Genomic DNA, 18,324 nt, shown 5'->3' on the forward strand with positions numbered 1-18,324 from the left:
AGGTTGTTCTGGGGTCACGTTGCTTGAGGTGGGGAGTCATTATGGATACTGGTAGTATGGCCTCACCAACTCGCTCTGAGTGTGCAGGTGGCCGCTCCGTCAGCAGAATCTGGGCAGGCACACAATGGGAGGGGTTTACTTACTGGAAGCGCGAATGTTGGGCCCATAAGGGAGCCACTTATTGAAATAGTGCCCAGGTCTGGAAAGAATTTCAATGCGCGTTCAGTGTGCCTGCATTGGAGAGGGCGGGGTGGGCAGGACAGCGGCTCACTCGAGATGTGGAGGTGGCTCTGCCTGCTGCTGTCAAGGGTGTCGGATACAGTAGTCTGTAAGTTGTTGCTCATGTTCTGAGGCCATCTTCAGTTCCTATGGGGGCCTGGCAAAAATGGAGAAGACTTCTGGCATTGCTCGCAGGGTGCATCATCATACTCAGAGTCAATCTTAGTCAGAGGCTTCATAAATTCTGTGATGATCATGCCTGCAGATTTCTGGGCTTTTGTTACGGGAAAACTATCAAATTATTTGTAATGAAGTTCTTGAACTTACTGCCCTCCAGGAAAGTTTCCGCACACAAATTATTCTCTGAACCAAGAGGCGACTGAAATGCAAAGTAGAAAGCTCCAAAATATTTAACGAGGTGTGGAACGTACGCAAAAAAGACAGATTAGATGCCACAGAAGGAAGAGTGTTCATGGTTGTCACCAAAAAAGTTGTCTGTATCGAGGTAGAAGTTGAGTCTGACTGTGAAGTTGCCTGGACTGATTTCCATCATAATAGCTGGAGGAGGATCATTCAAAGGAAGTCTACACTCCGTAGCATTGAAATACCCATGTCATTCAGTATTAGTTGGAGGTGACTTTGATCTAGCAAGTGTGCCTATGGATTCACTGCAGATGCTGCAGACAGACAATCTTCTTTAGTACCTTTGAATACTTTTTCTGAAAACTGCCTTGAACAACTAGTTAGACAACCCACACACAATGGAAATATTTTAGACCTCATAGCTACGAACAGGCTTCACCTGATTGACAGTGTAATTAAAGAGAAAGGAATTAGTGAATGTATCATCATAGTGATTGTGGTTACTAAAGTTAATAAGCCTTCAGGAAGGCTAGGAGAGTATTTGTGCCAGAAAAAGCAGATAAGCATATAATCAGTTGTTAGCATCCCACCTACAATGACTGGACATCATTCAGCTCCAGCTCTCGGCACAGAGAAATTATAGGCAAAGTTTAAACTGATTGTAAATCACGCTCTGGAGATTTATGTGCCAAGTTAGTGGATTAAGCATGGAAAAGACCCTCCGTGGCTTAATAATCAAATTTGGAGAATTCTGAGGAAATAAAGTTGTTCTGCTATTGGTTCAAAAAAGAATTTACAAACATCGACAGGCAAAAGTGAGTAGAAAGTCATGCATCCTTATAACAATGTGCAAAGCATACAACTACTTTCACCATCATACCTTAGCAGAAGAACTTGTCAAGAACTGTAGAAAATTCTGGTCATATGTAAAATCACTAAGCATGTCAAAAGCTTCAATCCAGTCACTCATCGACCTGTCAAGAGTGGCAATAGAAGACAGCAAAAGGAAAGTTGGAGTTTTAAATTTCACATTTAGGAAATTCATACAAACCATCATTTGACTGTCGCACAGAGCTCGTATGGAGGACATAGTAATAGACATTCCTGGCATAGAGGTGTAACTTGCAACTGAAAGAGTTGAAAACAAATAAGTCACCAAGTCCAGATATAAACCCAGTTCAGTTTTACAAAGAGTACTTTGCAACATTGGCTCCTTACTTAACTTGCATTTTATTGCAAATCTCTTGCCCAGTGCAAAGACCCTAGTAACTGGAAAAAAGTGCAGGTGTCTCATGTAAATAAGAATGGATCTGCATAATTAAAGACCAATAACCTTAAAATAGTTTTGCTGCAGAATACTTGAACAGAAGCCGAGTTCGAATATAATAAAGTTCCTTGAGACAGAAAAGCTTATTTAACAAATCAACACAGATTTAGAAAGTATTACTCTTGCAAAACTCAGCTTACCATTTCCTCACATGATATCCCACAAACCATCAGTGGAGAGCAACAGGCCAGATTCCATATTTCTAGATTTCTGGATAGCATTTCTGCCCCACTGCGGACTGCCAACAAAGGTCCGAGCATACAGATTACATTCCCAGATGGAAGAGTGTCTCAATGACTTTTTAAGTAATAGCCCCATTACACTGTTCTTCATGATAAATGTTCATGAGAGACAAATGTATTGTCAGGAGAGACTGCTCTCATTCTCTGTACATAAATGATCTGATGGACAAAGTGAGCAGCAATTTATGGCCGTTTGATGATGACACTGTGGTGCATGGGAAGGTTTTTTCGAGTGACTGTAGGAGGACATGAGACGATTTAGAAAGAGTTCCTAATTTGTATGATGATTGTCAGTTTGCTCCAAATACAGAAAAAATGTGAATTAATACAGATTAGTAGAAAAACAGTCCTGTAATGTTTGAAATCGGCATTAGTTGTGTGCTGCTCGATACAGTCACATCAATTACACATCTGGGCATAACATTGCGAAGAAATAGGAAATGGAATGAGTATATCAGATTGGTAGTATGGAAAGTACACGATCAGCTTCATTTTATGAGGCTTATAGATAGTCATTTTTCCCTCACTCTATTATTAGCAAGTGGAACAGGAAAGGAATTGACTAGTAGTAGTGCATGGTACTCTCAGCTATGCACCATACAGTGTTTTGTGGAGTATGTATGTACATGTAGATGTACACACACATTTCATTTAGCCCTTGGGAGGAGCATGTAGAGGAACTGTAGCTGAAATTTAGAATAATAGTTGACCAAGCATTGGCTTTACATGGTAGTCAGAAACAGTCTGAAAAGCATGTAATGGTGTTGCAGGGCTGGTTGTGCTGGGAAATAATTGTTAAGAAAAAAATTGATATGTTTCACCATTTATAAGTTAATTGGGGTTGAGGTAGCCAATCATGCTGTTGCACATGCAAATTGAAGCAGCCTGCCAGAGACAGTTCTTGTCCATTGTTCTTATAGCGTGGATGATGGCGTACTCAGCCTGTCGCTCATATTTGATCCTTCCACCAACTCATGTCCAATTTTTGTATCTCTCTCTTGCTCAGCTTTAGGAAACCAAACGAAGAACTTGTTTAGTGACACCATCTGTGATGGGGCACTTGAATTTGCATGCGCGATGGCCCGTTTGGCTAACTTCAATGCTAATGAACTTGGAAATGGTGCAACATATTTTTTCTTAAGAGTTATTTCCCAGCGCAACATACCATGCAACACCCTTACAAGCTCTTCAGATTGTTTCTGACCACCTAATTGTACAATTTATGATCGGAGTAGCCTCTAAGGGTATACAGTCTCCGTGAAGAAACAGGAACAACTGCACGATCAGTGTGAAACAAAGCGCTGGGGTATACAGACACAAATGCTAAATTCAGTGTATTTTGCTGTCAACAGGGCATACATAGTGTGAAGCCTTCACTGACTAATTTATCAAAAACCCAAATAAATTCTGTTAGTGTGTAAAGGCTGGTAGTGGCATGGAAGTTAGTGTCCAGTGAGTCACGGACAACGTGGGAACTGAAATGAGAGCAGCAAAATAAAAGCAGGAATTCTGAACTCTATTTTCAAATGTTCCTCTATGAAGGAAAATCCAGGAGTACTGCCCGAGTTTATCACACCACTGTGAAAGGTGAGAAATACAGATATTAGTGTCATTGGAGTTAAGAAACAGTGATATTCACTAAAATTGAACAAAGCGCCTGGGCTAACTGGAATCACTACCAGATTCTATGCAGAATCTGCTGCCAAGTTAACCCCTTCTTTAACAATAATTTGCGATATGTCACTCAAACAAATAATTGTACTCATTAGATGGTAGAAAGCTGAGGTCATACCTATTTACAAGATGAGCAGCACAAGTGATCCAGAAAACTACCATACAATCTGATACAGGATTTTAGTACATATTCTCAAACGGGATGAAGTATCTTGAACAGAATGATCATCTGCTTGCAGGCTATCATGGATTCTAAAAGTGTCAGTCATGGGAAACCAAGCTCATGCTTTTCTCTCAAGAAATCCTAAAAGCCATGGCACAGGGCTGTGAGATAGGTACAGTTTTTTTGAATTCCAAAAAGCATTTGACTTGATGCCACACAAATGCTTATTAGTGATCATATTAATTGAAATTTGTGATGAGAAAGATGATTTGTTTCGACAGAGAACACAGCATGTTGTCCTGGATAGTGAGTCACTTCATGCACACCCCAGGGAACTGTTTTGGGACCCTTGCTGTGTATTAATGACCTGGCAAACAGTGTCAATAGTAAACTAATACTCACAGCTTCATAAGACTTGATAGTGGTGCAGAGGTTGGGAGTTTGCTTTAAATGCTCAGAAATATAACATTGCACACTTCACAAAGCAGAAAAATGGTGTATCCTGTGACTAAAACATCAGTGAGTCACAACTGGACTCAGCCATCTTCCACAAATACTTGAGCACATCAGTCTGTAGGTATACGAATGAACACACATGCTCAGTCATAGGTAAAGCAGGACAGATGTTAGTTCATTGACACAGTGTGTCCAGCGAAGGAGTTCCTTGGAAAATAAGGTCGATAGATGAGTGCAACAAACAGTATGGGTATTGTGAAAGCTGTAAGAATTTAAACAGAAGTTCAAAAAAGTTTAAAAAAGCTGCTAACATATGGCACAATAATCACAATTTGTAGTACCTATAAACAGTGTGTCACATCTCAAAGTGAGCAGTTCCACTGTTGAAATGTGAAAGGAGGTTAGTGTACCTGAGGAAAAAGTTGTAATAATGCATTCCACTGAACTACATGTTTTTCTGGTACTGAAATACCACAGTCCTACTATGGCAACAATGTACAAATTTCAAATATGATTTAATGTACCAAAAAGACACAATGAAAAAGAAAAGAAAAAAAAAAACCTTGCAATCTCTTGCTAAATACCAAGGGACAGGTAGCACAGCTGACGATCTAGTGGGGAATGTTAGCTCCAATCATAGTGCAGTTATTCTGAAATTATTCAGCAAAATCCAAGTAAATCCACCTGAAGAGTTGCAGCAGAGACTGGCTTGAAGCATTCCAGCACACAGAAAACACTGGACAGATCCTACATATGTTCATATGTTATCATTTGAAATCCAAAATCACAAGGCCATATCTGTATGAGCTGCACTGATGTTGCGACTGGAGTTTCACAACGAATGACGATGAAGGATTTGATGTTGGCTGCATATAATTCACAGATATTGTACACTTCTACTGAATGGAGTCATGACTAAATACAACTGGCAATTTTGGGTTTACAAAAATCCCCATTTGTGTGAAGTGAAGCCACTGTATTCTCTCAAAGTTACTGTTTGGACTGCAGTATGTATTGGAGGCATTATGACCCTTTTTTCATAGAGGGAACGATCACTAGTGAATGTTATGTTGTAATTTTGGAACAGTTTGTCACTGCACAGCTACTGTTGGAAGATGAACCAGGCACTGAGTGGTTCATGCAAGATGGGGCCAGACTACATTGCATCAGACAGGTGTTCCACTTTTCTGATGAATACTTCAGGAATGGGGTTATTGTGTTGGTTTATAGCAAATTTACTGGCACAGGGATGGAGTGGCCTCCACATTTTCCCTATCTGACCATCTTGTGACTACTTCTTTTGGGACACATTAAGAGACACTATCTACTAGAACTGTCCCATCATGCTGGACTAGCTTGAATCAGCAATCTTGGTGGTATTTGAATCCATTTCTGTTGAGATACTACAGAATGTGATGGCAAATTTCATTGTTCATATGTGCTACCTAGGTACTGTGAGTGGTGGACATTTTGAAAAAATAGTGATGCAAGTGCAAAGACTGCTTGCAGAGGACGAGTTTAAATATGCTTGCTGATTCTGTAAGAGCTGCATAGCATATTGCACCATCTGTAAGCAACTTTTCGAGCTATTTCAAAACCTCTGTTTAAATTATGTCTAAAATTGTTATGGCTTTCACAATAAACATATCTTTTGTGCACTCATGTGGATCTAGGTTTTCAAGATATTTAATTTTTAAATCAGGTGCCCCTTTGCTGGACACCCTATAGAATTCTGGTAAAATGTTATCAGCTACAAAGGATCTTTAGAAACACTCGTGCAACCCATTTTAGAACATTGCTTGAGTGTGTGGGACCTACGACAAACAGGGCTGTAAGGGATATTAAATGCTTATAAAGAAGGGCAGCATGTATTGTCACAGGTTTGTTTGACCCATGGTAGGACATCACAGAGATGCTAAAAATCTTGAGCTGACGGACTCTTGAAGACAGTCACCAAATATCCTGTCACACTAACATAACTCACACACACACATGACCACAGTCTCTGGTAGCTGAAGCCAGACTATGAGCAGTAGCAGCAGTGCATTACGGGAGAGGCAACAGGGTGGGGGTAAGGAGGAGGCTGAGGCTGGTAGGGGGGGAGGGATAGCTGGGCAGGGGTGGGGGGAGTTAACAGCGGAAATATTGTGACAATCAGGCTGCAATCCCAAAACGTCATATACTATTCAGTACGCGGAGAAAACTTCAAGAATCACAAAAGTTGAATGAGTAGTTTAATAACAAGGGTTCCATTCCAATAGCTGCAATTGATGTAGATGACAGAGAATTATGTTGAATAATGTTTATTCAAGAAAGGACATCTCAAATAAATGGGAAGTGATGCTGCGGTTTTCAGTTAAAATACAGACAGAAAATATCAAATGCAGTAAAGTTACATTGAGAGCATTACGAGAATAATAGCAAAATCCCCAAACGAAACAGTCATCAAAGGTTTGCAAAAACTATGTTCCTTTTGTAATCACAGTACACAAATTATTCACCATCTAAAAATAATTCAGAGCTCAACATGATGATTCACGAATTAACACATGCAATACAAGGAACAGTAACTCTTACCCTGTCTATGTACAATTCTGTATTACAAGCGGAAAAAGTTAAGCATTCTACTCTGGAGCACACTCAGACCTCTCAAATTATGAAGTCCCTTCAGAAGTATGATAGTGGCCGTTCAGTGTCCAGATTCAATCACACCCATGATCAAATCACATACATTACTGCAGGCAGATCTGCCTTCTTCAAGAACTCTACATACAGTCCTTGATCGCTCCCTTGTGCTCTTCCCTCGAAAAGTCCCAGTCCCCACTTTACTCCCATAGTATTCCACTACTGTCTGCTTTTCCTTTGGCTGAAGGCCATCGCCACCAAAAATACATCCTTCTTACATGTTACAGACATGACTTGATTCATCTCAACCTCTTTCCTGCACTAAACTGATATATCACAACATTTAAATAAAGAAGTGTTACAAACATTCGGTCATACTCAGAACATTCACAGTAACTAGAAATACAGATTTGTCCATAAATAAGTAAGCCAGTATTCTTGCGCAAGTGTGCTCATGTTAAATGACAACAAATTGTTGTTCATGCCTTCTTGACAGAAACGTCGTTCAGTTCTCATTTCAGTTGTGGTGTCTGCTAACACATGCGATTGCCTACTTTTAAATTAAGTTTTTAATAGTACTTGCAGTCAACATTTAAATAAAATTACGTGCAAAGTAGTAAACTGTTCATTAATAAATACAAAAGTCGGACAAAATATGAGGTATTCATGCTGTATTCATTTGTTGTGTAATAGAGGTGGATACAATCTTCAGACAAATGTTTGCATAATGAAACAAAAATAAAAGGCATCATAAATAAATAAATAAGAGAGATACAGATAGGTAGCTTTCAGGTATGACAGCTATAGTGCAAAGCTATTATCTGAGGTAACATTTGTTAAAATCTCATCAAGTGATTAAAAGTTGTTAATTCAGAGTGTCAGTTTGAAAATGTTTATTCGCTCTGTAGTTTTAAAGATAATGAAATACTGTTGTGTCACTGGATGCACCACATTTTTCTGGGATTACAAAGTATTCAGTTTTGCATTAATATTTGATGTGAATTATTGTCAAATCAAAAGATCTGTAACTTAGCAATCTTTAAGATTGCCTCATGTTCCACCATTTCTTAGAGCATCTTGTGCACAAAGACCACATGAGTAATTGGCATCCAAATTCCTAGCTTACGGATTTTCCCAATTTCTGGTGATGCTGCAAGTCTTTGAACCTGAACTTGCTTGTACTGGTCAACTAGCCATAAGCCGAACTGCCACAAAGCATCCTGAGACCTGGCCCTGTTAGCGTTCAGTTGTACATCTAATTCAGCTTACCTCATACCGATACTGGTCAGCTGAGTAGCTTGCCTAAATAAGCGTAATGTAACAACAACAACTACTACTAATTGAATTTTTTCTTGCTTTCTTCTTTTTCTTTTCTTCCCAAAATCTCTTCATTCTCTGACTGTGTTCCTGTTTCCTTTACTTTATCCATAATTTCCCTGTTTTCTTCCTTTCTTTTATTTAAGATTTTGTGTTCATAATTTTGTTTCTGAATGTATCTCTTTCAGCTATCATTTTCCGACAGGTTCCTGCTTGTTTAAGATATTACTCTATTTCTTGAAACTAATTGGTTGTTGTAACAGATCTGTTTGTACATCAAAAATCATCTTTGTGAGTGTTGTTCATTCTGTGTGTGTGTGTGTGTGTGTGTGTGTGTGTGTGTGTGTGTGTGTGTGTGTGTGTGTGTGTGTGTGTGTTTAATGCTCAGATTGAGGCCATTTCTGATGTGTAGGGTGCTTCTGTTAGAGCAACAGTATTGAAGTCAGTTTGTACGCTTTCTGAAGTTTTTCTGGTCGTTCTATGTTCAATGCCTTGTTTGGTCATCCTATTTATATATATTCCCTTAGATACTTGAATTTTTCCACTTTGTTAATCTTTATGTTGTATTCATGGATTGTGTGTTACTGTTATTTATTTCCATGTATTGCATTATGACCTGTTTTGGCAGACACTTCATGTAATTGTTCCAGTTCTTCTTATGTTGTTGCTGAGTATTGCCAGGTCATCTAGAAGTGCCAGGCATTTTATTACTGCCTTGTTTGCATGTGTTCTGCTTGAGTAATTCCATTTACTTTTCTTTCCATTGTTTGATAATTTTGTCCAAGAATGTGTTGAATAAAAGCAGCGAGAGAGACAGCTCCCTGTCTGATCCCGGTATATATCTCGAATGTTTCTGCATTTTCCCCCATAAATTTTATTTTGGAAGTGATCTCTGTGACTTTTTGTGCCAATTCTATATTCTTCTTGTGTATCAAAGATAGCCTTCCTGTCTACAGAGCCATAGGCCCTCTTAAAGTCCACAAATTCACAAATATGACTACTGTGTTGTTCAACACTTTGACCTTCAAAAATGTTCGCAGATTCCAAATCTGTTTAATAAAGTTACTTTCTTCATAAATACATAAATTACTGGACATAATACTATTGTGTTATCCATTGGTGTCCTCGGACCTTTGAACTGGTTTACCCACACACTTATTGGGGGAGCTACAGTTTAGTGTGGGTCTTAAACCATGGTGCACCTTGACATATTTCACTTTAACAGTCATAGCCAGAAGTGAAAAAAGTGATAAATGACAGATTTAAATCCTAGGAGTGACCAACAGGGGTTTAACCTGTGACCTTTTAATTTGTAGCCTCATGATTTACCACTGAGCTACAAAGACAAGAGATCACCACAATCAGGTACATTGGTAATGGCTGTGACCTGATGTTTCATACTTACTTTTATTATTAATGCTCTGTGACATTTAGCTGTTGTGAACAACTATTTTGGTTTTAGCCAGGCTGCTGTGTTCCAGGTTTTTAATTTTTATAGATGTGACAACCTGCCATAGAGTTCAAGAGTAGTAACTGAGATAATCTACTGTGATATCTTGATTAAAATAAATTTAAATGAAAATTTAATGTCTAACTTTTACTAAGTGTCCATGTCTGTTTCCCTTCAGCCTCTTTATGTACTTACAGCTATTACCAGTGACACAATACATTCAACTCCACATCTAAAAAAAAACATAAATCCCCTCATTCATTTCAGGACGCATATGGGAAGAGCTCGTGCTTGGCTGCGATTAGCCTTAATGCAGAAGAAACTTGCAGATTATTTGAAAATTCTCATAGACCACAAAGATGATCTGCTGTCTGAATATTTTGAGCCTGATGCTTTGATGATGAGTGAAGAAGCCATTGTTATTATTGGTCTGCTTGTGGGGCTGAATGTTATAGACTGCAATTTATGCGTGAAGGTAAAAATGCTCTGATTTCTGTTTCCATTACTTATGGAATATTTTGTGTTATGCTGATGAGACTGTGTGTGAAATGTATGCAGAAATAGATACTTTCATTACCACAAAGAAAACCAAATAGAGATATTTCACAGTGTAATAAGATGTTAAAGCAAGTGTGTGGAGAAAATAATTTCATTATATTATAAGCAGTTGAAAATAATTTCATTATATTATAAGCAGTTGCTGGGGTAGATGAAGGTGGGGAGCATAGTACATTGAGATACCACACAAGAAACATTTGTGATGGTTGGTACCAGAACCGGACATCTGTTGCAAACCAGTCATACAGGCCGTGAGAATTATGCTCCCTGGAGTAGCAGTGCTACCCCTAAGATAGATGTGCACATAAGTAAGTGTGCATGAGCAGAAGTTGTCGGCTGCAAATTGTATGTTGGTCCAAGTTTCTCTGGGGAGTTCTTGCAGAATGTTAGTTGTGTCCTCAAGTCGTTGAGTGATATAGAAACAGTGGCTGATAGAGAGACAGTGGTTAGTCTTTAGTAGAAACTGAGCAGTGAATAGAATTATCATATAGGGACAGAGGCCACCTGCCTAAGGATTTAAACTGAATACTCTTAGGTTAGAACTGTTCTTCGACTAGTGCTTCAAGACAGAAGATAAGTTTTCTTCCTACTTTAGTTCAGAGAACATTATCTAAGTTGTGTGTTCGTGGAACTGTAGTCAGCACATGACAGATAGGCAAATCTGCTTTCTGAAATTGCTGTAATGAGTGTTAGCAGAGTTGAATCATATATTTTACTATTCACTGGTCTGTGTTACTTTCATTGTGTGTGTGCTAGAACACATGCCCTAGAACTCATTAATGAGAAATAATTGTTTTCATTCTGCTCTCCATTATTGTGACATACGATATTTCTTTTACTATGTCAAACAATGGAAAATCCAGGATGGAATGTGACAGTATTATGAAAAGGAAAGCTGCTACTCACCATATGGTGAAAATTCTGAGTTGCAGATAGGCACAACAAAAAAGACTATCACAATTAAAGCTACGTCAACAATAGATGACTTGTCTGTGTGTGTGTGTGTGTGTGTGTGTGTGTGTGTGTGTGTGCACGTGTATTGTTGTCGAAGGCCTTAATGGCTAAAAGCTTTATTTGAGAGAGTCTTTTTGTTGTGCCAATCTGCGACTCAGCAACTCCGCTATATGGTGAGTAGGAACTTTCCTTTTCATAATATCTTTTTACTGTTTGCTACACTTGTCAGTTTAGTTTTGCAAACTTGGAACATTCAGTGTTTGATTCATCTATAAATGCAGTGGAGTCATTAAGTAAGCAATTGTATGTCAGACTCTGCCTGATTATGTGGTTCTTATCTATTGCTACAATTTTTTGCTAAAGCTATTTTTTCAAGTTTCAAGTCAGGGTTGTGTCAGTTGCGTAATGATTATTGTGATTATAGAATGTTAATGTCACTATGTTTCTGTTTAATAAAGGTTTCTTCTAGTCTCATGGTGGACATGAGTTTTGAATTTTCGTCTGCAAACAGTTAAAGCATGATCTGAAAGTCATGACTGATAAACTTCAAACATATTTAGAACACTTGTATTTCATGAACAAAATTCCTTTTACATTTCATACAGTTTTTTTCCCCACAGTGCACTGTTAGACTCTTGAATTATTGTGAGCATTATCATTACACTGCATCACAGATTTTATTTTGGAGAAAGAGAGACATAGAAAATGATTGTTTTCAAATTTTATTTTTTGTTTCATTTTACAGGAAGAGGACTTAGATTGTCAGCAAGGTGTGATAGATTTTTCATTGTACCTGCGTTCCTCAAATCACACACCTGAGGGTTCTCCAGAAGATGAGCTGGACCAAGACAACATGACTACAGTTCTAGATCAGAAAAATTACATAGAAGAGCTTAATAGACATCTTAAGTAAGTATAATTGAGACAGCAGTGCCATGGTAACTGTTGAACTGTTGCCACACGTGTGTGTGTGTGTGTGTGTGTGTGTGGTGTGTGTGTGTGTGTGTGTGTGTTTGTGTGTGTTTTAGCTCCAGGTTTTCTGTCAGCCTGTTAGGAAGACTGAATGAGTGAGTGAAGATCACAAGACATAGTAATTATCATACCATTTATAAATAAATTTTTAAAATCAGAAATATTTATGAAAATATACATCCCTATTACATGTCTTAATGTATATTTCACACTTCTCTGTTGAAGATAGGGTCCTGGGGTATGGTGGAGATGGCTGTGGGGAAGAGGGCCTATGGGAATGAAGGGTGTTCTGCAAAGACAACTTTCATCTTTCTAATTGAGGGAAGCTGATGTTGAGAGGAAGGATCCAGATGGCACGAATTGTAAACCAGCCATTGAAATTGAATGTGTCACTAGATAGTCAGTTGTGCTTTTGTCTCCAGTTCAGTGGTGGCCATTCATTAGAATGGACATCTCGTTGGTGGTTATGCCCATGTAAAATGCTGCGCAGACTTTCCACAAAGCTGGTATACAACTGGACTGCTTTCACAAATAGCCCTGCCTCCAATCAGATAGGATAAACCTGTGACTGTGTTGGAGTTAAATGTGCTGGATGGGTGTATCAGACAGGTCTTGCACCTGTATCTTCCACAGGGACTCATGAGGCAAGGGGTTGGAAGTAGGTGTGGCATCAAGTCTGATACATCCACTCAGCACATCATATTCCAGTCCTGTCACAGCCTTATCTTACTCCAGCAGAGGCAGAGCCACCTGTGAACACAGTCATGTCGTATACCAACTCTGCTGCAATTTCTACCCATTGTTTTATGTGGTCATAATCATCAATTAAATGTCCATTCGAATGACTGACCCCTGCCAAATTGTGGCTAAGAAGAGCTAATTACCCAGTGGCAGAATGCACTACTAAACACATTTCCTTTAAGTGACTGTTTAAGTGGCTGCTTTGCAGCCCATGCTATGTGGACTGTTCCTTCCAACAGTGGACTGTTCCTTCCAACAGCATCTTCTCTGAACTAGATAGTTATCTTTCCAACACATCCTTCATTCCCATAATACTCCTGGCCCCAATATCTGCTAGCCCCCTACTTCGCATCCACCTCCACCCTGCCTCAGGGCCCTACATTCACACATTTTGCACTCACGCCTTCTTCCATGCAGTCTCCCCATTCTCTGTTGTCACCCCCTCTCAGTCTGCTCTTCCACATTGTCATGTTCATTGTCATTGTGTGCTGCATGAATGCATTGGTGCCAGTTCCCGTATCGCATTTCTGTACCATCCACCTGCTATCTCTCCCTCAAGCATTCCTATCTTGTGCAGTTGCTGCTGATCTCCTCCCAGCTGTCAACTATCCTTCCCCAACCTTCCCTCTTGTTCTACACCTCCTTTTTTCCCTGACCCCAATTGGCCTGCAAATCTCCTTTTCTGGAATACTATATTCAGCCAGTTTATTGTATCTGCAGAAGTCTGTGTGTTTTTGACATTTACTACTAAATTATTTATATTCCACCACAACTTTCCAATACTGTAGTTTCACAATTCTTTGATATCCATGGTAACATTCTGTCATACTACAGCTAATAGCCACCTGATATTTGATGCAACATCTAGTGTAATTGAACCTGAAATCTAGTTTCCCAATTTATGATAATGGCTCAAATGTATAAAAGTCCATTGCCAAATGTATGCATACATTAATTTCATATCAGTTTTAAAAAAAGAGGATTTATACAAAGTTACTTTTTGTTTCTTTTGCAATAATGAATTGATAGAAGGATGGACTTCATATATTGATAAAGTTTGAATATATTGTTGAAGGTAAGTATGAGACTTTTTATAAAAGAAGTAAGTCACTGAGAAATTTTGTAGATTTAGGCAAAATGGAGAAATAGGGTATGATAAATTTGACAAAAAGCTGAAAATGATGATTTTTATGTAAGAGGAAGATATAGAAACCTACTAGCAGCTGGTGAGAAGTTATCATTGTGTGGCATTCAAAATTAATGTGCACTATCAACATTTGTGCATTTGATTATGCACTGTAAAATGAAACAGAGTTAAATGTTATCCTATTTCTATAATTTTGAGTGGTATTCCCCATGTTAGAGAAGTTGGAGAAGCAAATAGTGGGAATCTATAGAAAACTGTAAATGAAAAGGTTGCCTGTGTTGTAGAAGAGGGAAAACATGTTAGACAGAGCCATGGGATGCCATGAATAGAAATGTGTGTGTTGGATTTAGTTTGTTAGCAAGAAGATAAGTGAGGCTTTTAATGGAGGGCTGGGTGAGAATTGAGGGACTGTAAGGGGATAGGCTAAGAAAACTCAGAAGATGTAAAACTGCTTCTCTGTTTGAATTACACTGGTCAACACTCATTTTCTTGCCAAGGATATTTGAGTGGCTTTAGGATGGGTTAGTGGTGCTGAGGATGAATATAGCAACCATTTATGCAGTTTGGCTCTAGTTTTTGAGATAATGCATGATTTATTCAAAAAATTAGAAAAAATTGCTAATACTGAACTCGAGCGCTACAAACTACAATGAAAAAAGAAAATAATCTTTATAAATAGCTTCTATGAAAACCTGATAGGCATTTGTCCACGTATAAAACATAATTGAAAAGTTTCTCTATAAGTATATCATTTTCTGTCCATGACGAACCGCTTCCTGCACGCTTTCCTTTTATAGGTCTCTTCAGAACAGTCACGTTGCAGATTCCAGCAATAATCTGCCATCATATGCCTGTCCCATCTTCCTTTATATCTTTCCTCTATTCCTTTCATATCTTGATGGAACCGCTCTCCTTGTTCCTCACTGAAATCACCTAGATTACGAGGAAATCGATCCAAGTGGCTGTGAAGGAAGTGCAATTTTATGCTCATGTGGTAAATCCTAAGTTTTGAAAGTTAGTGAGCATGTTTTTGACCAGTTCCTCGTAATTGGGAGCTTTATGATTGCCCAAAAAACATTTTACAACAGCGACAAAACTGTTCCAGGCCGATGCTTCAGTGACAGTCATGACACTTGTAAAATTGATATCGTTGATGAGCCTGCGAATTTGAGGACCATCAAATATTTCTGCCTTAAGTTTTTCACTACTGAGTCCAGGGAACGTATTGCAGATGTATGTGAAGCAATTACCATTTCTGTCTAAAGCTTTGGTGAATTGCTTCATTAGTCCTAACTTAATATGTAATGGTGGAAGAACAATCTTGTCCCTACTAACCAGAGGTTCATTAATGATGTTTGCTTCACCAACAGCCATATGTTCCCTTGGAGGCCATGTTTTCTGCTTCCAATGTTCGTGCTTTGCCCTACTATCCCACATGCAGATAAAACATGGGTGCTTTGTGTATCCACTTTGTTGTCCAAGCAAGAAGTTCACCATTTTCAAATCAACACAAATCAACCACTGGTGCTGCATATACTGAATTTTCTGCAGAACCATCTTGATGTTAGCATATGCTTCACAAAGTTTTGTTGAGTGGGCAATTGGAATAGATGCGTAACGATTGCCATTGTGTAGGAGAACACATTTTAAACTTCTAGTGGAACTGTCTATGAAGAGACGCCAGTCCTCTGGTCTATATTCCGGCAGCCCCAATTCAAGTAAAAGTCCAGGTATATTGCTGCAATACACTATAACCTCTTCTTGGTTGAAGTATGGAAGGAGGTTTTCTTCTCTCGTCCGGTAAGCTGTTATTTTAACACTTGGATGAAGACAGTTCTTTTCCTTAAGCCTGGATGCTAAGAGTTCTGATGCTTGCTTTGAAAGATTGAGTTCTCGTATCAAGTCACTGAGCTCCTTCTGGTCGAACTGCTGGGGTTATGTCTCACGTCCATTGTATTCCGAACCACTACTTGTACATTCCTCGCCGTGCACCTCGTCATCTGATGATGTTAGCGTGGGTAATGTTGTGAAGGTTGGTACAGGAACATCGTTGCTGTGCACCACCGGTCTTCTTGCTGACTCCAAATCGGGATATTCCCACTTTCGTTTTTTGAACCTATTAAAACCTTTCACATTAACAATGCAAAAATAGCAATCATCTGTATGGTTCTTCTGCTCTCGCCATACCATAGGCACTCCGAAGTTTAAGCTTTTCCTTTTTCGTTTTGTCCACTGCCGTAAGCACTCCACACAGCATTTACAAACTTTATGGGGTGCCCACGCCTTGTCTTAATCTCCAAGTTTAATTCCGAAATATGCCAGATACGCTTCCTTCACAAAAGGAGTGATATTCTTCCTGTTCTTTTGAAGAACGTATTCACCACAAATGTAGCAGAACTCATCTGGATGGTTCACGCAAAGACGGCGTGAAGAACTCATGTTTTCCTAAAACAAAATTGCACAAATACTACATATTATGCAGAACTTTCTTGTATTTGCATGTCAATCACATCCAACAAACATCATTAATTGTTTTGTGTGAAATGAATACTCACCCACCTCTTATTTGCTACGTCACGATGAAAAGGTTCTATCTCCTTGTGCACTGCACTGCACATGTGTGTGACTTTCGACCATCGCCATTTTTCTTGTTTACACTGAACGCTACCTATCGGCTGTTGCGGGGATTACCTCGGTCAACAAATGAATGTCGAGTACCGCCGAATTCAAATCTGCACAACCCTCAATATCTTCAACACACGCACCGCACAACAGGACTGAACACATGCTGACAGTGTAATGTTTGCATGATGTAATCCTCAACCACACAGATGCACTCCCTGAGCACAATTGTTTAATAAAGATAGTACAATATCACTAATTAAAAAACAGGTAGCAAATACATTACACCATATATGGACCCTGCAGTCGATATTATCCACATGAAACTCTCATTTCCACAAATAACCTATATCTCAAAAACCAGAGCCAATTTGGAAAAAGTACAAATATACTCGGAATGAGTATCATAACAATATCCCATTTTCGTTCAAACTTCCCTGGCAACGAAAAAAAAAAATTTATTTTGTAGAGCTATGTTATTAAAGCTTATATCAAAACCATTTTAGCATCATTTTCTTCCATTAAAATTGGAGGTACTACATTTATTTCTGCAGAGAAAATTATTGGTATCATTTCTTCATGTTAGTTGAGAAATTACACGTAGAGAAGATACTGAGTTACAGACAAGAAAAGTTTCTCAATCACTATCCAGAGCCCAGTCCCAGATACTGTTACTGTGTTGTTGCCTAGCTCATGGAATTACCCCCCCCCCCCCCCCCCCCAAATGGTCTGACCTCAAATTAACCATCTCTGGCTGCAACTCCTCCCCTCACAATTACCTCTATTTGTTCAAATTCTGTCAGTCCATAGTCCTCACCAACTTAGTCCTGTAAAACCATATAAATCAGGCTCAAACCTTCTTGTATTACTTCACCTCTGTCCTTAATATTCTTCTGCTCTGCTATCCGAAATTCCTGTATCCCTCTCCTATGTTGAAACTCTTGCCCTCCAGCAACTAGAGTAGTATGCATAATGCCGCCCCAAAAAATTGTCCAACCTGTTCATCATCTACTCCCGTCTTGGACTACCGCTACTCATCACCTCTACAAGAACCTCCATCAAACCTCCCCTGTGTCCCTTCACCGCTGAAAAACCCTACGTTGCAGATCGACTTCATATAGCACACCCTCAGAAGCTCTCACCACCAAACAAAATACAGAACCTAAACAGACTCGAAACAGTCATGAACCTGTCCTTCAAAATCCTCAGTCCCACAGAAGTATCAGTCATTTCCAGAGGCCATGAGTTTTTTCCCACTCCCAAATCCAATGATGTTGGACTAGTTAAAGACCTTGTCTCCTTTTTCCCAGCCCCTACAGTGGGAACACTTTCTTGCTACTAGCCCTACCAACGAGATTCAATCCAAAACCAAAATTTAAACCTGTATGACTCATTTCACTCCTCCATCCAACTGTGATCTAGCCCTTCCCCCTCATCCACCCTGCTGCCCTCCAAATCACCCCCTGTTAACATTCCAGAATTTCCTTACCTCGA

General features: G+C 39.1%; 1 protein-coding gene across 4 annotated transcripts in view; it reads left to right on the forward strand.

The window, feature by feature from the left end:
- The window catches only part of LOC126187445 (RUN and FYVE domain-containing protein 2), a 154,550-nt gene that overhangs the window by 38,297 nt on the left and 97,929 nt on the right, over nucleotides 1–18,324 (forward strand). For all 4 annotated transcript variants that reach the window (XM_049928529.1, XM_049928532.1, XM_049928530.1 and 1 more), the window contains 2 exons: nucleotides 10,104–10,311; nucleotides 12,094–12,257. In XM_049928529.1, the coding sequence (XP_049784486.1) occupies nucleotides 10,104–10,311; nucleotides 12,094–12,257 (372 nt within the window). The remainder of the gene's footprint in view (nucleotides 1–10,103; nucleotides 10,312–12,093; nucleotides 12,258–18,324) is intronic.

This window comes from Schistocerca cancellata, chromosome 5, assembly GCF_023864275.1.
Source record: "Schistocerca cancellata isolate TAMUIC-IGC-003103 chromosome 5, iqSchCanc2.1, whole genome shotgun sequence".
NCBI lineage: Eukaryota > Metazoa > Arthropoda > Insecta > Orthoptera > Acrididae > Schistocerca > Schistocerca cancellata.